The sequence below is a fragment of the Xenopus laevis genome, chromosome 5S (assembly GCF_017654675.1).
Source record: "Xenopus laevis strain J_2021 chromosome 5S, Xenopus_laevis_v10.1, whole genome shotgun sequence".
Lineage (NCBI taxonomy): Eukaryota > Metazoa > Chordata > Amphibia > Anura > Pipidae > Xenopus > Xenopus laevis.
Window position 1 is genome coordinate 135,568,698 of NC_054380.1, and position 25,476 is coordinate 135,594,173.

The 25,476-nt window shown below is 38.3% G+C and overlaps 1 protein-coding gene across 1 annotated transcript; it reads right to left on the bottom strand.

The window, feature by feature from the left end:
• Window positions 1–647: 647 nt before the first annotated feature.
• Window positions 648–13,619, bottom strand: cyp2f1.S (cytochrome P450 family 2 subfamily F member 1 S homeolog). Its single transcript, NM_001089986.1, is given in 13 exon segments — window positions 648–1,113; window positions 2,908–3,014; window positions 3,016–3,047; window positions 4,130–4,314; window positions 5,655–5,742; window positions 5,744–5,779; window positions 5,895–6,071; window positions 6,430–6,590; window positions 7,750–7,760; window positions 7,763–7,892; window positions 8,028–8,190; window positions 10,863–11,061; window positions 13,581–13,619. Coding segments are annotated over 12 exon segments (1,440 nt in total). The 5' UTR covers window positions 11,034–11,061; window positions 13,581–13,619; the 3' UTR covers window positions 648–934.
• Between the last annotated feature and the right edge of the window lie 11,857 nt (window positions 13,620–25,476).

The window sequence follows — 25,476 nt, forward strand, 5'->3', positions numbered from 1 at the left end:
ATAACGGGTTTCTGGATAATAGATCCCATACCTTGTACTACTAGATATTTATTTTAAAAAATGTCATTCCTACTTATACTCTAAGTATGTTTTCAGAGATATAATTTTTAATCAAGAAATATCTGGGCGGAATTCTCTTTTGTGAGGTCACCCTCAGTTGTCTACAAATCTCCCCATAAATGGCAATACAGGTTATTCCGGAAACCCTATATCCAGCATGTTCTGAATTACGGAAAGGCTTTGTCCCATAGACTCCATTTTGTCCAAATAATGCACATTAATTTTCTTTTTTCTCTGTAATAATAAAACAGTCGCTTGTATTTGAGCCTATTGGGTTCATTTCATGTTTACATGGTTTTCTAGTAGACTTAAGGTATGTAGATCCAAATTACAGAAAGATCCGTTATCCAAAAAAATCCCAGGTCCTGAGCAGTCTGGATAACAGGTCCCATACCTGTAGCTCTTTCTTCTCGTTCATAGCACATTCCATTTGTTCAAGATACAACTTTTCAAAGGGAGGCAAGGTTCCCATATATCACAGAACTGTTTTCTGATCCATCCACCATAACTGGAATTAGGAAACTGAAGCTTTAAATGTTTTTTGTGGGTCTATAAGTTATTGTATAAAAGCATTAATGAAACTCTTATTCTTTGTTCCAAAAACTGTTTATTGATATGCTTGGACTGCATTTTATTTCTATGACATTTATACAGTACTATTATTATAAAACACAACAAAAAAAATGTATATACCGCAGTAAAAAGCTACATCCTTTAACAAATAATAGCTAAAATCACAAGGAAATGAAGGAATTGTCTCTCCATACTCAGTAGGATTGGCTTGTTTTTAAAGAGTTTCCTACGACAATAAACGCTTCATATGTTTGTTTTTAATGATAAGCTTCATTTTATCGTGATTATATGAAGCGCGTGTCTAGTTGCGAGGCAAGGCACAGATCTTATGGTCTGTAGGAATGGATGTTATTGCCTCTGCACAGGTGAGTTGGACCTCAACTCCAAGGGGGGGTTGGAATGTGAAGTTTTGTAGTAACTTTGTGAAGAACAAGAAGAGTTCCATTTTGGCCAATGTTTCTCCAGCACAAATTCTTCTCCCTAAGAGGGAAGGTCCATATTAAAACGTATATCCAACTTTTTTCTCAGTACAGCAGTAAGATGTGTATAATATTTAATTCTTACATTTGTGGGGATATTAGAAATACACCCTGAGTTCATGCCACTTCAGATCTACAGTATTTTGCCCTTGTTTGCTCTTGGAATTATCCTCACAATGCCATGCCACATATTGTAGCCATTCTATCCTACATATTCTCTTGCTCCTCATTTTGACCATTCTATCCTATTAACTCATCCTTCTATCCCATTCCTTGGGGGTTATTTATTAAAGTTCGAATGCTAAAAACTCAAAGAATTCAAGTTGTTTTACAATAAAATCTGAATTTTAAGCGGAAAAAAACCTAAATTTTTTTTCAGACCCCGAGTCTGAATCTGAAAATCCGCCATCTCAAACCTGCCGTGGTTGTTTATAAGTCAATGGGAGAGGTCCCTATCCTATTTGGAAGTTTCTGTGGTCTGCATTGGAATTAGCTTGAAAATCCGACTATTTCAGGCAAAAATCTGAAAAATTTGGGAGAAAGAAAATCGCACAATTCGAGTTTTCACTTGATTTTATTACGTTTTCCCCAATCAGATTAAATCTTGCTTTTTAAATAATAAATAAGGTAAAATTGGGGATTCTAGTTTGGTTGGACCTTTTTGAATTAAATAATCAGTTAAAATTTGGATTTTTATAAATCCCTCACATTCACATTTGACATTCTTTCCCTCATTTGAACAATTAAATCCCTCTAACAAATTCTCTCTATTGTATCACAGACACAATTTTCCATTTGAGAAGTTTTCCTCCTTTTAATCATTTTGTCATTACAGGCATCCTTCTCATATTGAACACTCTCTTGTATAGGTATGGGATCCGTTATCCGGAAACCCGTTATCCAGAAAGCTTTGAATTAAGGAATGGCTGTCTCCCATAGACTCCATTTTATTCAAATAATCTAAATGATTTCCTTTTTCTGTGTAATAATAAAACAGTAGCTTGTACTTGATCCCAACTAAGATATAACTAATCCTTATTGGAGGCAAAACCAGTCTATTTGGTTTTTTTTCATGTTTACACGATTTTCTAGTAGAAGTTAGGTATGAAGAAAGATCCAAACTAAGGAAAGATTCTTTATCCATAAAACCCCAGGTCCCAAGCATTGTGGATAACAGGTCCTATACCTGTACACATAGGGGCAAATTTACCTAGGGTCGAATATCGAGGGTCAATTAACCCTCAATATTCACCGAAGTAAAATCGAAGTCGAAGGATTTACCGTTATTCCTATGATCGAAGGAATAATCGTTCGATCGAACTATTAAATCCTTCTAATCAAACGTTTCGAAGGATTTTAATCCATCACTCAAAGGATATTCCTTCGATCAGGAAATTGTTAGGAAGCCTATAGGGACCTTCCCATAGGCTAACATTGGCCTTTTTAGGTTTTAGGTGGCGAACTATGGGATCCAAGAAATTTTTAAAGAGACAGTACTTCGACTATCGAATAGTCGAAAGATTTTTAGTTCGAATTGTTCGATTCGAAGGTCGTAGTCGAAGGTCGAAGTAGCCCATTCGATGGTTGAAGTAGCCATATTCGACCATTCGAAATTCAAACTTTTTTTCCTCTATTCCTTCACTCGAGCTAAGTAAATGGGCCCCATATTCTTCCTTCTATACTGCACATGTGTAAGGCTGGCCTCTTATTCGTTCATTTTATGCAATATTTATATTCGTAAAAGGATGCCCTTGAGAAATAAATTTATTCTATGAAATTTACAAAGTCACATTACCTGCTGAGAAGGGGAGGAAGGCCTCGTTTTTCACAAAATGACCTTCTGAGTCAAGGAAATGTTCTGGGTAAAATTCTTCTGGCTTTTTGAAATAAGCTTTGTCTCTCAACAGACGTCAGCAGCGGAATCACTTGGGTTCCCTAAAAAGGAAACCACCAGGCAGACAAAATAAAAAGATTGTGTTCCATACATTTATTTAATTGTCTTTCCTAAAGAATTGGTGGCAAGCAGACGTAGAATGGAAAATCTGCTATTATGTATGGAGATGGGAAATAAATAAAGAAAAAAATGTATGTCATAATACTAACTACTTATGTGTTTTATTTATAAAGTATACAAATAGGTACCATCAACAAATATATTGACAGGCATTAGATCCATTATCTGGAAACCCGTTATTCAGAAAGCTCCGATTACGGAATGGCCGTCTCCCATTGACTTCTTTTTATCCAAATAATCCAAATTTTTTAGAATGATTTCCTTTTTCTGTGTAATAATAAAACAGTACTTTGTACTTGATCCCAACTAAGATATAATTAATCCTTATTGGAGGCAAAACCGGCCTATTGGGTTTATTTAATGTTTACATGATTTTCTGGTAGACTTAAAGGGATAATGTCATGGGAATTTTTTTTTTTTCAAAACACATCAGTTAACAGTGCTGCTCCAGCAGAATTCTGCATTGAAATCCATTTGTCAAAAGAGCAAACAGGTTTTTTTATATTTAATTTTGAAATCTGACATGGGGCTAGACATTTTGTCAATCTGCCAGCTGCCCCAAGTCATGTGTATCTCATGACAGTATCCCTTTAAGGGATGAAGATCCAAATTACAGAAATATCCATTATCCTGAAAACCTCAGGTCCCAAGCATTATGGATGACAGGTCCCATACCTGTAGTAGAGAATGTGTCTCCATTTAATATAAAACAAAAAACATTTAATCCTCTGTTATTTAGGTAGATTTATCTATAGTACCGGCAGCAATACAGGTAGGGATAAGGAAATCACTGAATGCTGCATCTGCACCCGTTCCATATGTGAATAATATGCCCCTGTTATTTATCCCAACAGAGAAAACACACTTTGGGACAATAACCTTAGCAATGAGGAATGATGAAAAGAAAAATAGGTGTCATACAACTCATATTGAGATGTTAGCATCCTAATTGCATTTCACAAACGTTAAATGTTTTTAAAGTGCTCATATCAAAATGAAATACCTTTGGAATGAAATATCCCCTGAATGTGACATCCTTAGTTGTTGCATGAGGAAGGCCGTTAGGCACAAGGTTGGCAAATCTCTGGATTTCATGAATAACTGCATCAGTATAGGGCATTTGTTTGCGGTGGTCGAGCCGAGGTTCTGCTGATCCAATAACTTGATTAATTTCATCTTGGACTTTTTCTAGAGGAAGTATAAAAGCAGAGATGAAGCAAAGTTGGAAGAGATCTGGGGGCACATTTACTTAGCTTGAGTGAAGGAATAGAATAGAATAGAAAATACTTCGAATTTCGAAGTATTTTTTTGGCTACTTCGACCATCGAATTGGCTACTTCAACCTTCGACTACGACTTCGAATCGAACGATTCGAACTAAAAATCATTCGACCATTCGATAGTCGAAGTACTTTTTAAAAAAAACTTCGACCTCCTACTTCGCCACCTAAAACCTACCGAGCATCAATGTTAGCCTATGGGGAAGGTCCCCATAGACTTTCTAGCTAATTTCTGATCGAAGGAATTTTGTTTGATCGATGGATTAAAATCCTTCGAATCATTCGATTCGAAGGATTTAATCGTTCGATTGAACGATTATTCCTTCGATTGTTCGATCGAACGAATACCGCTAAATCCTTCGACTTCGAAGTTGAAGGATTTAACTTGGAGGGTCGAATATCGAGGGTTAATTAACCCTCAATATTCGACCAATAGTAAATGTGCCCCTTAGTGTAATCAAGTGTAAGCAGTTCCCAGTGACAACCTATAATAAGGACATTTGGGGCACCCCAATTATTTAAATCAGCTATGGTTGGCCCTATCTGTGGGTAATGACATAAGCTATTAGAGAGTGCCCCCCTATCTTTGACATAACCAAATGGGAGAAGCACTGACAATAGCACTGCCTTCTCCAAATCTCCTTTGCCTTAAACTAGGGCTGTTCTTTCCCCATTTTCAGTGACTGCACCAGGTCTCCTGTGATATAACAGTTGCTTCAAATTGAAGAATGAGAGGAAGATCATAATTTTGAACAAGCAAACACAGTATCATTATGTTATAATGGGAATACAAATGTTATATATTAGGGAGAGAGAGAAGAGAGCAAAGAATACAGGAGGAAATAGCAGCAAGTAATGGAGAAAAAGAGAAGCGTATAACTACATAAAATGCAATGGGGATGGTGGAGAAGGAAAATCGTAAAGGATTTCAGAAGAGTGAAATGTGGACTTCCTCTAGCCTCTACCTCTATTAGAATATAATGTGGTTTCAGGACCCACTTTCTCCAGCTTCTTTTAACTTACTCGCTTAACTACTGTAAATTGTATGCTTACACATGCCCAGTGATTCGCAAATAAAATCAAGCTATACAACTTTCAATAGGGACTTTCTTTGCTATAAAACAACAGTTATATTAATCAATTACCAGATTTTATACAATGACCAGGTGTGTACATGGTGTAAGATTTTAAGATACTGGACATCATAAGATAACAATAAGCAATAAATTCCCTATAGTTTTTCCCTTACTTTGAATGTCTGGATGTTTCATCATAAGCAGAAGACCCCAGCGAAGAGTCGTAGAAGTTGTCTCCATTCCAGCACCAAATAAATTGCCTATCATCGTGGAAAAACTTTGTAGATGAAGACGTCTCCTGAAATTGGAGAGGAAAATTAATATTGTCGGTATTCCAGATTAATAAACAGTCACAGGTTCAGCCTATGAAATGAACTGGCCCATTTCCGGTTTATCAGTAAATCTAGAAATACCTCTTGTTGCTTAACAAGGAATGCGTCAATGAGATCCCTCTGGTCATTTACATCCAGTTGATCTCTGCGTTTGGTGAATGTCTCTTTAAGAAAGTTGAATAATTTTTGAGTGTTCTCGAAAACGGTTTGGTGACCTCCAGGAAGCCATTGCATAATAGATGGATATGTGTTATACAACTTTAAGAAACAATACAACAGAAATATTTTTAAAAATTTTGTTACATAATAAATACATCCATGTTAGTTACCCTTAAAGAATATGGAAGAGCTGGTAAAAAACTCACTTGAGACGTATATTAAGAAATTGGATGAGTACGTTTATTTGCTCCATCCTTATGGGAAGAAGGCATAGCTTCAGAAAATGGGCAGAAACCCTTAGCATGGAAAGGAGACCCAGTGAAAGATGTCCAACCAACATTAGGATACATTTTCCTAAACCGAGATGCAGTAGCACCAAAAGATCCCATTAAAAATTCTATACAAGAGTAAATGGGGATTGTGGAAGGAAGTTGATTTAATTCCCATAACAACTTACCATGACGATAGGACGTCCACTAATCCTAACATTTTCACTGATGCTTTTTATAAGCTTGAGCAGTGTTGGATCCTGATAATCAAAGCGTTGGTTGAGCAGAATGTGCACAATGATGTTGGCTACAGCGGCGTTCATGATCAAGGTGTTATCAAATGGTTTCCCTGAGGAAAAAAGACGTGGAAATTACTTTTGTCGAAGAGCTCTGCAGCAGCTAAACTCCAGGAATTGCCACAGATCTATCCCAGGATTATAAAGGGGATTCACAAAGGGATTGGCAGATACACCACCAATTGCATTGAATGCTATGTAAGCCTATGTCCCTGTTTTTCCTTGGAAAAACTAAATAATGTAATGACAACTTGCAATTTGTGTCATAAGCCTTATCCAGATTTTTAGCTACATGAAGCATTGCTTGATGTTTACGTATCCCTACACTATGTAATTCCATACTAATTTCCCCCTCCCCCTTCTTTGCCTCTGTCACGGTCGGCACCCAACACCAGAACAGATGCCAAGCACCCTGGTCTCGGCTCGTACTTCACCAGTTAAGTGACCGACTTTGGCCTCAGGAGGAGCCCTCGGCTTACTCAGATGACACCTGCACTTAACAAGAGGTGCAAGGCGTAAGTTCTGGCAGGCAATGGGGCACGACTGTTTACAAGGATGCTGGAAGATAGGAAGCCACCAGGAACAGGCGGCCGGGCCAGCACAAGCAGTTAGAATAGTCAAACAGGCCAGAATCAGGATTAGAGATCGTAAAATAGTTGGAGGACAGGCAAGGTTTCAGGATTGGAGAGAACAACGTAGTTTCAGGCAGGCAAGGTCAGGATTGGAGAGGTCAGAGTAGTAAGCAGTCAGGCAAGGGCCAAACACAGTAGATCAAACAGGAATCACAGGTAATCAACACCCAGGAACAAGCTAATTGAACCTAACAACGGGCACGGTCCTGTAATCTAAATGGGCTTTATATACATTTGAATTTCGCGCCAATTGCGTGCTGGCGTGATGACGCCAGCGTGACTGCGCCTTTAAATGACGAACGTGCGCGCGGCGTGCGCCCTAGAGGAAGTCGGCACAGGAGAAGGAAGCAGCGCAGCGGGCGTCCACGCCGAGAACACAACGGTGGACCCCGCTGCCCACTAGGCCACCAGGGTAAGCCTTCCTTACAGCCTCTCTGTTTCTAAAATGTTTCTGAAATGGCCTCTTACAGTCAACTATTACTTCTTTGGGTCAGGCATTGTACATGGAATCCCAGTGGATTAGTGAATACACAATTTTCTATCTCATGACCCCAGCACACACATGTACTTTGCCTCCTACCTTCATGGGACTTTCTACTAAACAGTCACTTTCTTCACTGATTCTGTCTTCTATAGTTTTCTTCCCCATCCCGAAGTCTCTTAGTGTAGAAATAGCAAATCGTCTCATAACTCTCCAATTCTCACCATCAGCAAACACAATACCTGAAAGATAGAAAATAACTGCATGTTGCTCATACCTGGAATTTGACTACATTTACACCTGACTCGCTTGTTGTTGCTTGATCCCTTCTGCAAATTAACAGTTTGTCAATATATATTCATACTGAATCCAGTTACCAAATCCTTTAGAAGCCTGGTGGAAAATTGGAATTTTGGCCCTTCCTGAAAACTCATCAGCATGGTTGATAAGAGCGTCTTTCACTGCATCAGTGCCACAAAGCACAACAGCCTTCTTCATCCCAAGCTGAACACTGAATACTGAGCCGTACTTCTTACTGAGCTGTAATGGAAACATTATTTTCATCTAAATAATAATGCTTTATACACACATTATAAATAATATTTGATATTTGTAAGGGATATATTCATCAGAATAAAAACTTTCTCTTTTACGAAACATTGGGCAAAGTGCAAATATTAGAAAACTTCCTGTCTTTTGTATTCTTTTTCCCTGGATGTTGCACCGTGTGACTCAACTTTTTGTAGTAGTCCTGTATTTCTAGAAATCCTACCATGGAGCACAAAGGCTCAGTCTGTATGCAGCGGTACATGCATTAGGGTGGCGTGTGTGTTTTCTGGAATGCCCCTTACTTATGTGTTATTCAGGATACTGGGGAGTGCACAGGATGCAATTTGGGGTTATTCGATGGCAATCCTTTAGTACAGGGTTCCCTTATACCTGATGATGTTTTACAATGTACCTGGCAAATTCTAAATCCGCAATGTGCACAATGTAGCTTAGGTACCAGTGCAAAATCTCCAGTGAAGTGAAAGTTTGTATCCCTTAGTACCATTCATAAGTGAGCCCTAGTAAGTTACAGTAGGTTTTTAAAAAACTTGGTCTAGAGAAGTGATGATCTAATATTTTCATCAGGCATGGATCCGCAGCCATCTGCGAAACTGTAGCAAAAATACGTCATGAAAAAAAAAAAAGTCACCTTTGTAGCCATAGGAAAAAAAGCCCATTAATTTTAATGCATTGGGACAACAAAGTCGCTGAGACAAAAAAGTCACCAAGCCAAAAAATATCAGAGCCAAAATAGTCGTAGAGATGAAAAAGGCGCCAAGACAAAGTCACCACAAGCCATTGACTTTAATGCATTTGAAGTGAGAAAAAATTGTCACATGTGTAAAAAATTGTTGCACGTAAAAAATGTTGAAACCTATTGACTTTATTATTATTATTATTATTTATTATTAACATTTATTTATATAACATATTGCGTAGCACTGTAAAGTAAATGTGATTATACAACTAAATCACATGAATTATATACATAGAACATATGGAGTTACATACATCACAATCAATACCGGTACAAAAGGTGAGGGAGGCCCTATGCATAGGCATACACTCTAAAGGGAAGGGAGTAATACACAAGGTGTGGGAGTGGGCAAGATCGAATTAAGTGGGTGAGAAATGTGGTACTGTATGTGGTGTTGCGTTTGGTAGTCAAGCAGAGTGAGGGTAGGCTTCTTGCGTTTTAAGAGATTTCTTGAAAGCAGAAAGGTTGGGAGAAAGTCGGACAGACCGTGGGAGAGAGTTCCAGAGGAGGGGTGCAGCCCTTGCAAAGTCTTGAATGCGAGCATGTGAGGAGGTAATGAGAAAAGAGTTGAGTAGCAGGTCAGTAGAGGAGCGTAGTAAGCGGTTGGGTGAGTATATAGAGATGAGTTCAGAGATGTAGGGTGGGGCACAGTTATGAAGTGCTTTGAATGTCAGGGTCATTAATTTGAATTTGATTCTGAAAGGTAAAGGAAGCCAGTGCAAGGATTGAAAGAATGGCGAGGCAAAGGAGGAGCGGTTGCTGAGGTGTATGAGCCTCGCAGCAGTGTTCATTATGCATTTCGCAAATTCTTTAGGGACAGATTTGCTCATCACTAGTTCAGCTTCTGACATAACTGCGTCAGGTTAAATGTAAACTATATTAAAGGGTGTTAGAACCCTTTAATAAACTAAGGTCCTGTTTGTGCCAGCTCTTTTATGCAAGAATTGTTGGTGATTTCCCTCAAGCTGAAGGTCTGGGACATGGGCACCTGGATGTGGTGAGTCTACTTTTTTGTAGGGATGCACCGAATCCAGGATTCGGTTCGGGATTCGGCCAGGATTCGGCCTTTTTCAGCAGGATTCGGCCGAATCCTTCTGCCGGCCGAACCGAATCCGAATCCTAATTTGCATATGCAAATTAGGGGCAGGGAGGGAAATTGCATGACTTTTTGTCAGAAAACAAGGAAGTAAAAATGTTTTCCCCTTCCCCTTCAGGTTCGGTATTCGGCCGAATCCTTCGTGAAGGATTCGGGGGTTCGGCCGAATCCAGAAAAGTGGATTCGGTGCATCCCTACTTTTTTGTTCAGAAAACCTGGATTCATTTCTACAAGTCTTCTGACATGAGTCAATTTGAAAACCTTGCCTTTACTAGGGATTACAAATGCAGATTAATTTATTTCACCAAAATTCACTCTTCCTGGGTAATTTTCACTTTCTAAACTGGCAGTTCTGATTCCTCTGTCATAGAGTGCAGAAGAGTTAACTATAGGGTGGGCCTTAACCTTTTCTGCTTCCTTGTATGGTAAAGTGACGGCTCCCCATGGCATGATACATTAGTTGTGATTGGTCCTAGGGGGTTTATGTCTGTAGGCTGCACAGAGAAGGGTTTCTTGGGTACAATCCCTGTCTCTGTGACCATGCCACTAATATTCAACTCACTGAGCCCCAGACTGATAGTTGGAGTAATTGGCTGTACCTGCTGAACATTGTTAGGAGAAGAGAACCCCTCATTAGTAATGATGATTGTCTTAGATAGATGTGTATTTGTAAAGACAAAAATGGGGGCAAGTAAGAAAGGTAGAGAGAAAAAAAGGAGGGTGTGGGCAAAACGGAGAGAGAATAGTAGGTTTAGTGAGTTTTATCATTAATTGTAAATGGCAACAATTTAAACTGATTTATTGTGTTACCTCCATAAAGGTTAGATAGGGTTTCTTCATATTCATCATGTGTAGATTTCCAATGAGCGGCAATGGTTTGGGCCCGGGAGGGAAGTTCTGAGATTCCCTTTTCCCGCCATAGAAGACATTAAATAGGAAAATGCAAACGACAACAGACAGAAGTACAGAGATTGGATCCATGGAACCTACAGGTTTGTTTTAGTGACACCTATAATTAGAAAAGACACAACAAAGATACACAATTGTCATGAATGCAGCATAAAGGAAACCAGTGCAATAATAGATGCAAAGTTTCTTCCAAGTGTAGTGAATCACAACAACCAAAGCCAGCTATTATTTACTCATCATCTGCCATTTGATTGAAAAAAATCCTGTTTGCTGCAATGGGTTCCTGGATGTTTTCGAATTTTATCAAATAAACTGCCTCTTAGCTTTTATTTCGCGGAGAATAACTATTAAACCATATATTGAAAAGATGATGCATCTGGCGCTTAAAGCTACACCCATTCCAGACGCATTCATAGAAGTTTGTTTAATCTGCACATGATCAGTGAAGTAGCACTAGTCCCTTAATGTTGACCTCTAAATATTGTTCAAATGGTGATGTGTAAGATGATGTTTTACAGTAATATCTGCTATTACAAGTTGTATCCAGAGCATTTGCATAACTAGATGTTACTGGGCACCACAGCAAATTAATTTTACCACTCCCGAGATATCTGGAGGTTGTCCTGCTTTAGCAATATATATTGAAACTGCCCATTAATTAAACTCTCATGGCCCCCCTGCAGCCACAGGGTCTGCATCCACTGTAGTTAAGCCCCTGATCCATAAGGATTCTATGGGGCAGATTCACTAAAGGGTGAAGTAACTAATGCTAGCAACTTTTTGCCAGCGCTGCCACCTGCAGGGACATTCACTTACAGGCACAGGCGCCAATTCGCTAGAGAATGGGACCACCGCTAGCGTTTATTTACACTCTATCGCCAGGTGACTTTTCTTTCTGGCGAACAATCGTTTTCTCAGCAAATTCACTAAAGTGCGGATTTTATTAAACGTTACCTCTTTCACCAGAGTTGACTTTGTCACCTCAGAAAGAAGCTACATATTCCTCAATCTTCTGTCACTTACATCATATCCTGTCTGCCGAAAATGCATTAAAGTTCAAAAAACGCTGATGACTTTTCCGTTTTTTAAATGGCATAGCCTGCAAAAGTCCTATCTTAGACTTTTTTTGGGGAAACCGGTTTTCTCCAGACATTTTATAACATTCATTTTACAGTGGGCTCATGTGTAGGGCATTATATTAACTGTCTTGTCTTTATTAAGGTTCCCTGGAAATGTGTAATAAAAAGTGGTAACTTCAAGCATTTGCACCAGCATTTATAATAAAGACGTCCATACAACTTTAAATTTCCCGCCATATGCAAATTGACCTAGGCGCAAGATCACTATGGAATTTTCGGTAGGCACAAATGAACGCTAGTGCATCATCGCTATGAAATGCTCACACAGCCAAAGTAACGCTACTAAAAAGTCACCAGCGAACGACACTTATGTATTCTAGTGAATTAGAGTCTTCATAGTGCATTTGCGCCTGGCGAAGAGGTGTGAGGGGTGCGAAGCTGACGCTGGCGAAAATTCGCCCATTAGTGAATCTGCCCCAAAATGGCCATTCACTCTCAGACAGCAGTTCTGCAGTACTGTAAGGTTATTCCCAATTGTTTGATGCTTCATATACATACGATGACTCTAAAGATGGTCAATGGACATAGGCCCAGTTTCACTTGTCTCATTCTGGTAAAAACAAGCGATAATAAAGGACCGAAACCTCCAATAAAATGAGTTAGTGCCTGTGGGGCAGGTCATAAGAGGACAGCAGGTGGACTCCAGTTGCATATAAAGAAGGGGAGAATGTAATACAAAGGCTTCTGGGATGATCATGTTCTAGGAGCCTCATCTAACGCCTGTGCTCATTGTTTAGGGGCAGCAGAAGCACATTTAAATCTGGTGCATTCTACAACCCATGGGTTATGAAGGGGGCGATAACTAACAAGAGAAATTATCTTCTTATGCAAGATATGTAACTATGCTTTAAAATCCCCAGTTCTAGTGTGCATAGAACTCGTTTATATCATTAGTCTTAAGCTGGCCAAAGACGTTCAGATTTTACCCTTGTATTATCCAACCAATGATCAGACGTCACAGTCTTCAGACCTGCCACTAACCATTCAGATCAAATAAAATAGTAAAAGAACAAATCAGACGATGCTCTGGTCGTGACAGAAATCGCACGAAAATGTCCAACACATGACGATCCACACACATGGTACAAATCCAAATGGCCAAATCTGTCAAATTCGACTAGGAAATAATTAAAATTCGATTTGAGTTTTTTTTTAAAAAAAAAAAATTTGATTTTTTAGATTTATCATGGACTGGCCCTTATAAGAACTCGAATTCGACTATTTACCACCTTAAACCTGACAAATTGCTGTTTTAGCCTATAGAAAATGTCCTGGGATCAATTTGGAGTTGTTTGCAGCCTTCCTGATATTCAAGGTTTTTTTTTGGGAAAAAAAAACTTGAATCGAGTTTTTGTGAATTTTGCCTTGGTTCTATAAAATTGCACTGTGTTGAAAAGGAATGTTGGAAGGTGCATTTATGTAATATAAACAATGTAAATTAATTATATTCTTAAATCTGTTCCATAAAACAAGTACAAACCTACAGAAGGGAAGTGAAGGGACAACCTGTGTTCATCAGATGCAGCCGTAAAGTCTTCTAATAAACAGTTCTCTGCGGGTTGGAGTTTGCACCGAGTATCACAGTCAAAGAATAGTGATTCATCTCCTATTGGTACTTATACTTTTTAGACCCTGCCCACCTTGGGATCGACCAATACTAATCCAGCTCTCTGAGGCTCAGGTTACTTGTACGTAAACTTGACTGAACTGATTCTACTGAGGTTCAACCGAGTTTCACTGAAATACAAACAAGTGAACATTAACTGATCCTGAATGAGATCCAAACATTCCCTGTAGAAGATGAATCCTTTGGGTACAAATCTTACAGCTATATTAATGGGCATAATTTAACTTAAACTTATTACTGTATTAATAAACGCCAATTATAAAGACTTTGTAAAACTTTTATTAAACCGCTTTTGCCCGAGTAGAAAAACCAACAACAACAAAAAAAGATGTCTACATACTTTTCAAAGGGAAGCAATTCTCTTGTCAAACCCTGTGGATTTGGTTTGACAAATAAATGTCTTTGTAAAGATGACAACAGTTTTTATTTTATATATTTAAAATAATCTGTATTTTAGGTTTTTATTTAGAAGATCTCGGCGTGAGGCAAAGCACAGATTGTCGAGAGGAATGGATGTCATTGTATCTGCACAGGTTAGTTGGACCTCACCTTCAGGAGGGGGTTCCATCATTCTACTCCTAACTTTGAACTTCTGGGTATTTTATCATGAACAGGAGCCCCCCATCTAAGGGGCAGATTTACTAAAGAGTGAATTTTCGCCACTTTGTAGCGACTTTTCGTTGGCGTTACTTCGCGATGCGAGTATTTCGTAGTGAAGATGCGCTATTTCTGCCTAGCGAAACTTCGCTAGTGATCTTGCGCTCAGGTCAATTTGCATAGGACGGAAATGTAAAGTTGTATGGACGTCTTTATGTTAAATGTTGGTGCAAATACTTACAAATTACACTTTTTAAAACACATGTCCAGGAAACCTTAATAAAGACAATAAGTTATTCTAATGCCCTACACATGAGCCCACTGTAAAATTAATGTTCCATATGTTTGCAAATGTATGGGGGAAACCAGTTACCCAAAAAAAGTTTAAGTTACGGCTTTTGCAGGCAATCAGGCTGAAAAAACGAAAAGTCGCCAGGGTTTTTTGGACTTTGATGCATTTGCGGCTCACAGAATATAATGTAAGTGACAGAAGATTGAGGAAGATCTAGCTGCTTTAATGCACTTCGTCTGGTCTGAGGTGGCAAAGGCAACTCTGGCGAAAGAGGTAACGTTCAGTAAAATCGGTGAATTTGAATTTGCAGAGTAAAGAATTTGAATTTGCAGAGCAAAAAGTCACCAGTAGGTAGAGTGCGAATGACCGCTAGCGCCAGTCACTAGCGAATTGGCGCCTGCACCCGTTCGTAAATCGGCAATGTCCCTGCGGACGATAACGCTAGCGAACTGATGTAAATCTTCCCCTAAAAGTAGTAGAACACTGCCGAAATATAAATCATCTAAGACTTTTCAATTTCAGTCTCTAAAGAACATTGTAGAAGAAGACTTCTGAATATGCATACCCAAATTAGAGTTGAGATTCAGATTAAGAAGGCACCAGACATTTACGGCTCAGGCACAAATGAGGCTAGCTAGCAGTGATGAAAGCATCATGGATTGCGACTAGTCATTTTCTTTTGTAGGAAAAAAAAACTGAATAATAAAAAAACAATTAATTAAAAGATAAAGTCAAGATACTCTGCTTGCTAGGTTTTTAAAAATGTTCCTTACATTACGTCACAGTGAAAAAATGTCTTTAGTTGTGACACCATCATAAATTCGAAAAAAAAAAAACCCTAGTGATAAACTATGGGAAAATGTAATAAAATTTGCAAAAAATGTGCCTGTCGCAATCTAATATTCTTCTATAGGCTTTTATTGCATTGCTAATCTTAATTGTGTTGAACATTTTGTGATATATTTTTGTATTTTGTAATATATTTTATTTAATTCTTAAGGTAGTCAAAAATCGAGCAAACATGGTCACTTACATTAGAAAATGTGTTTTCTGACTTTTTTTGCACTAACGAAACATACTGTATTACATATCCACATTTATTTCTTATTGCTGTGGAGTTTCGTTAAATATTTTATCGCAAACAATGATTTGCGATTACAAAACTTTATTACATACACTGCAAGCGTTTTGGTCGCAGTCGTTGAGGTATTTAAGCAGTCAAAAATGAAGCAAACATGGTTGCTAACGGTCACAAAGGTGTTTCCAAACATTTATGAGCTAACAAAACATATTGCATTCCCCCATTTATTTCTTATTAATGAAAGCAGAGCAGCATTTTTAAAAACACAGAAGACCCATATTTTCACAGTAAATTTGCCAATAGTAAAAAAATCTTTTAACCCTCAAGAACTTAAAAAATTAATCAATCCATAACATACCAATAAGAAACTGTAACGGTTGGCACCCTAAATTCAGAACCGATGCCAAGCACCCTGGTCTCGGCTCGTACTTCTGCCTGTAGCAGTCGCCTTTGGCTTCAGGAGGAGCCCTCAGCTACTCAGATGCCGCCAGGTCATAATAACGAGAGGTGCAAGGTGAGGGGTTCTGGGCAGACAAAGGGGCACAACTGTAAGCGAAAGTCTGGGCAGAAGGTTGTGGTTCAAGGCGTTAGACAGAATCGTAGTCAGATCAGGCCGGTTTGAGGCAGGCAGAGAGTAAACGTAGTCAGGCAGTCAAGGGTCAAACCAGGAAGTCAATCAGAGGGTTAAGCAGAATAGGAGTCGCTAATCAGGCAAGGGGTCAGGATACAGGAGTTCAGGATCGTCAATAGCCAGGCAGGGGTCAAAACAGGAATCAATCACAGAATAAACAGAAGCTCAATAGCACAGAAGCACCAGGAACAAGATCCTACAACGGGCAGTTTGAAAATGAAAAATGTCCCTTTAAATACATTTGAATTTTTGCACCAATGCGCCTTTAAACCAGGAAGAGGCGCGCCCTAAGAAACCGGCGCCTGCGGTGAAGACTGGCATGGCGGGCGTCCCTGCCGTCCCCCCACTAGACCACCAGGGTAAGTTGTTACACAAAACATTTCTAGCATAGGTTCTTTATTTGTTGGAAACACATTAATATTGCAACTTCTTCTTTTTCTTGTTGCTTGTCAAGGAATGTGTTAATGAAATCCTTTTTGTCATTCACCCTATGTTAGGTAAGTATCTAATTAAAGGATAACTAACCCCCAATAAGAAAAGCCTCATCTACTACCCTAGACAGACCACTCTCCCTGCTTCCTACCCGCATATTGCATTGTTCCAGAAAGGGACCCTGGACAGCATGCTCACTTATTTATGCAGAGTAGCGCAGCATAGCTCATGGGTGCCACCTTGCAGGATCTTCGGTCTTCTTCAGATCCTCTTTCTTTCCTCTTCCTTCCCTTCGGCAACTACCAGAATTTTCAGCACATGTGCAGTTGGTACGAATACTGGACTGCTCCAACTGGGCATGTGCCAAATACGGTGTTCCCTTACAGAAGAAGACCAGCTTAACACACACCCATTTGCTCTCACTACCTTTATAGGACTTGAATGTTTCCGCTAAGCAGTCACTTTATTCACTCTTCTATAGTTTTCTTCCCCATCCCAAAGTCTCCATGTGTCCTCAGTATTATATTCCCAGATGTTTGTGTTATGCCTGCATTGTCTTGGTTGCAGCAATGTCTCTACAGAAACAGATGGACCTGTTTTGTATTTTTTTATGAAGGCGAGAACTGGAAGATTATGAGAAGATTCTCATGGACGCAGATTTATCAATATTCTAGTTTGTGGGGAAAAAAGATGGGGCAAAAAAACGTGCAACTTGTTCCTTTCACAATGCTAGCTTATTTACGAAAAAAACGTAACAAAATATTCTCAAAGCAAAAAAAGATGCATGTCAGCAGGAATCACATTGGTCTATTCATTTTCAATAAGGCTGAAAATCTCAAATGTTTTAATAAACTGGGGAAATACATAAAATTATTTCCTTCGATACAACCTCACCAGCTAATGCTTGCCAATTTGTTTCTAGCAACCTTTGCTTTTTTTGCTAGTTGATTCAGAAGAAGGGAAACCCCCTTCTGAAGCCTCTCCAAGTTGCCTCAGATGGGGGAAAAAATTCCTTCCTGACTCCAAAATGGCAATGGGACCAGTCCCTGGATCATCTTGTACTATGAGTTATCTCCCATAACCCTGTATTCCCTCACTTGCTAAACACCATCCAACCCCTTCTTAAAGCTATCTAATGTCAAATCTTCTCAGCTCCCATTGTAACAAACCCCTTCCCAATATTTAGACAGAATCTTCTTTCTTCTAATCGAAATGTGTGACCTCATGTCAATTGGAAAGACCTACTGGTAAATAAAGCATTAGAGAGATTATTATATGATCCCCTTATATATTTATACATAGTCATCATATCTCCCCTTAAGCGCCTCTTCTCCAGAGTGAGCAACCCCAACTTGGCCAGTCTTTCCTCATAACTAAGATTTTCTATACCCTTTACTAGCTTAGTCTCTTCTTTGGACTCTAATTCAATAATATTCGCCCCCTCCTCCCGCAAACCTATGCCCCTTTTAATACAGCTCGAGATCTTGTTTGCCCTTGAAGCTGCTGACATTCCATTGCTTACTACAGCCAAGTTTATTATCCACAATTTCATTTTCCATTATGGATTTGCCTAGTGCAGTTCCATTAAGGGTATAAGTGGATATTTTTACATCCCAGGTGCAGGACTTTACATTTATCAACACTGAATCTCATTAGCCACTTAGCTGCCCAGATTGCCATTTTGTCAAGATCCTGCTTCAAGTGTGCCATATCCTGGATAGAAGTAATTGGGCTGGATAGTTTTATGTCATACATTACTTGCAATGTGAACAAATGAACAAATTAAATAAAAGTGTATCCAATACAAAACCCTGGGAGCCCCCACTAAGAACCTTACTTCAAGTAGACAAAGTACCATTAACAACCACCCTCTGTACCCAATAGCCTGTATCCTGTAGTGAGTTTCCTATCCATTGCAAACAACTTCATTAAGCCCTACAGACCTTGGTTTATAAAACAGTTGTTTGTGGGACACATTATCAAATCCTTTTACAAAATCCAAATAGATCTACTGGGGGGGGGGGGTGCTGTGCAGCATCATACTAACCTCATTGTATAAAAGAAATCAAATTTGTTTTGTATCCTTCATAAAGCCATGCTAATTGCTGCTCATAATGCGATTCACCAGGGCAACATTTTGATTGTAATGCCTTAACAAGCCTTCAAATTATTTACTCACCACGGATGTCAAACTTACTGGCCTATAATTTCCAGGCTGAGGTGGTAATCACTTTTTATATATTGGAATGACATAAATTTTCCTCCAATCCATACAGATTTTAAAATAGAGTCTAAAAATGAACTACCGGTAAGCTCTTAGTACCTGAGGGTGTATGCCATCTGTTCCTGGTACCTTGTAAACATTAATTTTGAATAAACCTTTATGTACCATATCCTGAGTTAGCCACTGACTAGATCGAGCTGAACCAACAGTGCAGTTATGAGGTGAGTCATGGAACTCTGGCTCCTCTATTGTATACAGTGAAGAAAAATACGGATTTAGCACATTAGCCTTTTCTTTATCTGTTACAACTACATCAGTGCCATTATTTAAAGGAGCCAACCTGCATCTTTTAACATTTTATAAACTTCAAAAACTTTTTGGGGTTTATCTGAGCCTCGGCTGCAATGATCTCCTCGTTTTCTATCTTTGCCTTCAGGATATAGTATAGATTCAGAATAGAGTATAATTTAAGGAACCTTAAATTTAAAGATTTAAGGGTTTAATTCAATAAAGAGCAGAAACAATCGCTGCTGTTAATTATTATCTCAGAAATAATAATTCACTACATCTGGTGTTAATTTTACTTGAAACTATAATTAAATGAGAAATAAACCTTGTTGCCACTAATGGAATCTATTGCTATATTTATTACGCTTAAGAACATCGACTTTATGCCATATTAACACCAGAAATTACTGATACTAACTTTTTTTTAAAAAATAAATAAATAAAATCACTCTTTTTCCAGGGGCTTTCATATTGCATTGTTTCCACCAAAATGCACCCAAAATGCATTGCATGTACCTGGACCCATCCTTTTAAATTCCAGTGGTAATATATTTATAATTTAGATTAAAACCATTTGATGTGAGAGGGAAATAATCTTTAGATAAAAATTCTAGATGAAACCTTAGTAAAAACACATGTAGTCTTGGTCCACAATACATTGTACTGTGGAACAAAGGAATATTGGAAGGTATAAAGAACTCATACAAAAAATAAAAATTGTTTTAAATACAGGCATGAGATTCGTTATCACGAAATTCATTATCCGAAATTACGGAAAAGCCATCTCTCATAGACAACATTTTAATTAAATAATTCTAATTTTTTATAAATGATTTCCTTTTTCTCTCTAATAATAAAACTGTACCTTGTACTTCATCCCAACTAAGATATAATTAATCCTTATTGGAGGCAAAACAATCCTACTTGGTTTAATTCACATTTAAAAGATTTTAAGTAGATTTAAGGTATGGTGATTCAAAATACAGAAAATACCTCTTATGCAGAAAAGCCCAGGTCCCAGGCATTCTGTATAAGAGCTCCCATACCTGTATTTACCACAACAGAATTCAATACAATAGTCCAGAAGGTAAGTGAAATACAAGTTGTGTTTATTGGATGCAGTGTAGTCTTGTTCTGCTCCTTTCTTGACTTCTGAGTAACAAACCTCTGCAGCTTCTTTCTTGTCCCCAGTTTCAGAGGCAAAGAACAGTGATCTGCCTCACCTATAGTTAGTTATTAGTTATACAAACCACTTGGAAATCCTCCAAGGCTATTGCAGCTCTATGGCACCCAGGTTACTTATTATTGGAAACTGAGCATATTATTCTGTGGTTCAACCCAGTTCACGTTGTCCTGTGTTTTTAATTTTAGTTAGCAAATTGACCAGAAGAAAAGGAGAATGAAAAAGAAAAGGTATGTATGTTCCACTGAACACCAATTTCTTTTATTGTTTTTAAAGGACCAGTAACATAAATTTTTAAAAAATGTATTTGTTAGTATAGAAAGAAAAAAAACCACAAAGACAAATGAAACTTTTAAATCGCTTAGTCTTTATTAAGAAATAACTTACCGAAACTCTGCTTGTGCTCCTCTTCAGAAAAGGCGATCCATCGTACCGCGCTCAAATTCTCCTCCCTGCCTTCCTTATAGGAGATAGCCAGGGAGGAGAAATTGAGCACCGCATGATGGATCGTCACTGTAGAGGAGTGCAAGCGGAGTTTTGGTAAGTAATTTCTTAATAAAGACTTAGTGATTTAAAATTTTAATTTGTGGTTCTTTTTTGTTCTATACTAACGATTTTTTTTTTTTAAATTGATGTTACTGGTCCTTTAAACCATGGCCACCAATGGTGTTTTTTTAACTTCTATGGGGGACCCTGGCCACCGATGTTTTTTTTTTAAAAAAAAATGTTTATGAGGGGCACTGTTGCCAACAATTTTTTTTAACTTGTAGGGGTCTTGACCACCACTGTTGTTTTAAATACTTTTATGGAAGACCCTGGATGGCAATTTTTTTTTTTTTTTTTTTACTTATAGGGGGGCCCTGGCCACCAATGATTTTATTAACTTGTAGCGGGCCCTGACCAACAATAGCCTTTTATAACTCGTGTCTATATACTAATGTGGCAACTCCAATTGGAGCAGATGGAAAATGATGATAAATGCTGCGTAAGTTAGTACCCAGGTGAATTTTTTATAGATGTTCTCCGGCCCAGGTAGAAGTTAGGGACTGTTCATATGGAGAAAACTCTTACAGGTATAGGATCCCTTATCCGGAAACCCGATATCCAGAAAGCTCCGAATTATGGAATGGCTGTATCCCATAGACTCCCTTTTATCCAAATAATCCAAATTTTTAAAATGATTTCCTTTTTCTGTGTAATAATAAAACAGTGGCTTGTACTTGATCTAAACTAAGATATAATTAATCCTTATTGGAAGCAAAACCAGCATATTTGGTTTATTTAATGTTTATATGATTTTCTAGTAGACTTAAGGCACGAAGAACCAAATTACAGAAAGATCCGTTATCCGGAAAACCCCAGGTCCCGAGCATTCTGTAAAACAGGTCCCATACCTGTATATGAATGTATTTATCTGTTCCCTGCACAGATTATAGAAAGTAGAGTTACTTGCTGCTTTCACATCACCAAATCATTTCACAATTTGCTGTTTATCAGAATTGTACCTGTTCCTTTATTATCTCTGTTACACAATGTGCTTGTGCCTAATGATGTGAAGGGCATAAACTGAGTGTGTACAGGTCAGTGTTTTTATATTTCATTTATTTATTTTTATTACTCTAGCAATAGCTGGCATAAAGGCAAATTCAGACAAGAATTCGGGACAGTTTGGGCTCCATGGAGGAGTTTAGAGGGGTCACTAATCTTAAAGGAGTTGTTCACCTTTCAACACTTTATTTTTCAGTTCAGTTGATTTCAGACAGTTCAGCAGAAATAGACTTGTTTCAATGACTTTCTATTTTCTGTTTGCAACCTTTTTTAATATTGAACTTTAAATGGGTTGTTCACCTTTGAATTCGCTTGAAGTATGACGTAGAGAGTGATATTCTGAGACAATTTGCAATTGGTCCTCATTTTTTATTTTTTGCGATTTTTGAGTTCTTTAGATTCTAACTCAGCAGCTCTCCAGCCAAATTACACTAGCAACCATGCATTGGAATATGAGTAGGAGAGGAGTGAATTAATAGGTGATAAAAAGAAGAAATAACAATAAGGGGAAGATTTATCAAGGGTCGAATTTCGAAGTTGAAAATACTTCGAAATTCGACCATCAAATTGAATTACTTCGAATATCAAAGTCTTTTTTCATCGAATTTGGCCATTTGCGGTCGAAGTAAAATCGTGATCGAACGATTAAATCGATTCGAAGGATTTTAGCGATGGATCGAACAATTTTTCTTCGACTTTAAAAAACGTAGGAAACTGCTCTAGAAGGTCCCCATAGGCTAACATTGCACTTCAGGTAAGAATACACTGGCACACGAGGTACAATGCAATGCAGGGTTACCCCTTGCTTCTTTATTTGTGCGGAGGTGCAACGTTTCGGGGCAAGCCCCTTTCTCATGCTTGAGAAAGGGGCTTGCCCCGAAACGTTGCACGTCCGCACAGATAAAGAAGCAAGGGGTAACCCTGCATTGCATTGTACCTCGTGTGCCAGTGTATTCTTACCTGAAGTATTCGTCTGGGGATTGCCGCACCCTCTACGCTGTGCACCGGGGCTTCTTTTACAGAATTGAAGAGTGTGCTCTGCTTCATCCTTGTTCCAGTAACATTGCACTTCGGCAGGTTTAATTTGGCGAAGTTTTGAAGTCAAGGTTTTTTTTTTTTAAAGAGACAGTACTTCGATTATCGAATGGTCGAATATTCAAACTTTTTTACTTCGAATCGAAGTTGAAGTTGTAGTATCCTATTCGATGGTTGAAGTATCCAAAAAATTACTTCGAATTTCGAATTTTTTTACTTCGAAAATTCCCTCGAATTCACTTCAACCCTTGATAAATCTGCCCCTAAATGTGATGCCTTCCAGAGCATTTGATTTTTAAAAAGGGTCAGTGACCCCCATCTGAACCCTGGAAAGAGTCATAAGAAGAAAACAAATAATTAAAAAAAACTATTAAAAACAAATAATGAAGACCAATTAAAAAGTTGCTTAGAATTAGCCATTCTATAACATATTAAAAGTTAAGTTAAAGGCGAACCGCCACTTTAAAGTTTCACCAACTCTTGGGGGCAGATTAACTAACTGGCAAAAAAGTCGCCAGCAATGCTTTGCACCCATCGCTACAATTTGCCAGGCGACAATTCATTCATTTCTGCGTTCAGTTCTGCCTAGCGCAAATTCGCTAGAATTCTTGCGCTCAGGTTAATTTGCATACGGCAGGAAATTTAACGTTGAATGGACGTCTTTATGTTAAATGTTGCAGCAAATACATAACATTACACAAGCCCAGGGAACCTTAATAAAGACAATAGAATTGTTATAATGCCCTACACATGAGCCCACTGTAAAATTAATGTTCCATATGTTTGCAAATGTATGGGGGAAACCAGTTACCCAAAAAAAGTTTAAGTTACGGCTTTTGCAGGCAATCAGGCTGAAAAAACGAAAAGTCGCCAGGGTTTTTTGGACTTTGATGCATTTGCGGCTCACAGAATATAATGTAAGTGACAGAAGATTGAGGAAGATCTAGCTGCTTTAATGCACTTCGTCTGGTCTGAGGTGGCAAAGGCAACTCTGGCGAAAGAGGTAACGTTCAGTAAAATCGGTGAATTTGAATTTGCAGAGTAAAGAATTTGAATTTGCAGAGCAAAAAGTCACCAGTAGGTAGAGTGCGAATGACCGCTAGCGCCAGTCACTAGCGAATTGGCGCCTGCACCCGTTCGTAAATCGGCAATGTCCCTGCGGACGATAACGCTAGCGAACTGATGTAAATCTTCCCCTAAAAGTAGTAGAACACTGCCGAAATATAAATCATCTAAGACTTTTCAATTTCAGTCTCTAAAGAACATTGTAGAAGAAGACTTCTGAATATGCATACCCAAATTAGAGTTGAGATTCAGATTAAGAAGGCACCAGACATTTACGGCTCAGGCACAAATGAGGCTAGCTAGCAGTGATGAAAGCATCATGGATTGCGACTAGTCATTTTCTTTTGTAGGAAAAAAAAAACTGAATAATAAAAAAACAATTAATTAAAAGATAAAGTCAAGATACTCTGCTTGCTAGGTTTTTAAAAATGTTCCTTACATTACGTCACAGTGAAAAAATGTCTTTAGTTGTGACACCATCATAAATTCGAAAAAAAAAAAAACCCTAGTGATAAACTATGGGAAAATGTAATAAAATTTGCAAAAAATGTGCCTGTCGCAATCTAATATTCTTCTATAGGCTTTTATTGCATTGCTAATCTTAATTGTGTTGAACATTTTGTGATATATTTTGTATTTTGTAATATATTTTATTTAATTCTTAAGGTAGTCAAAAATCGAGCAAACATGGTCACTTACATTAGAAAATGTGTTTTCTGACTTTTTTTGCACTAACGAAACATACTGTATTACATATCCACATTTATTTCTTATTGCTGTGGAGTTTCGTTAAATATTTTATCGCAAACAATGATTTGCGATTACAAAACTTTATTACATACACTGCAAGCGTTTTGGTCGCAGTCGTTGAGGTATTTAAGCAGTCAAAAATGAAGCAAACATGGTTGCTAACGGTCACAAAGGTGTTTCCAAACATTTATGAGCTAACAAAACATATTGCATTCCCCCATTTATTTCTTATTAATGAAAGCAGAGCAGCATTTTTAAAAACACAGAAGACCCATATTTTCACAGTAAATTTGCCAATAGTAAAAAAATCTTTTAACCCTCAAGAACTTAAAAAATTAATCAATCCATAACATACCAATAAGAAACTGTAACGGTTGGCACCCTAAATTCAGAACCGATGCCAAGCACCCTGGTCTCGGCTCGTACTTCTGCCTGTAGCAGTCGCCTTTGGCTTCAGGAGGAGCCCTCAGCTACTCAGATGCCGCCAGGTCATAATAACGAGAGGTGCAAGGTGAGGGGTTCTGGGCAGACAAAGGGGCACAACTGTAAGCGAAAGTCTGGGCAGAAGGTTGTGGTTCAAGGCGTTAGACAGAATCGTAGTCAGATCAGGCCGGTTTGAGGCA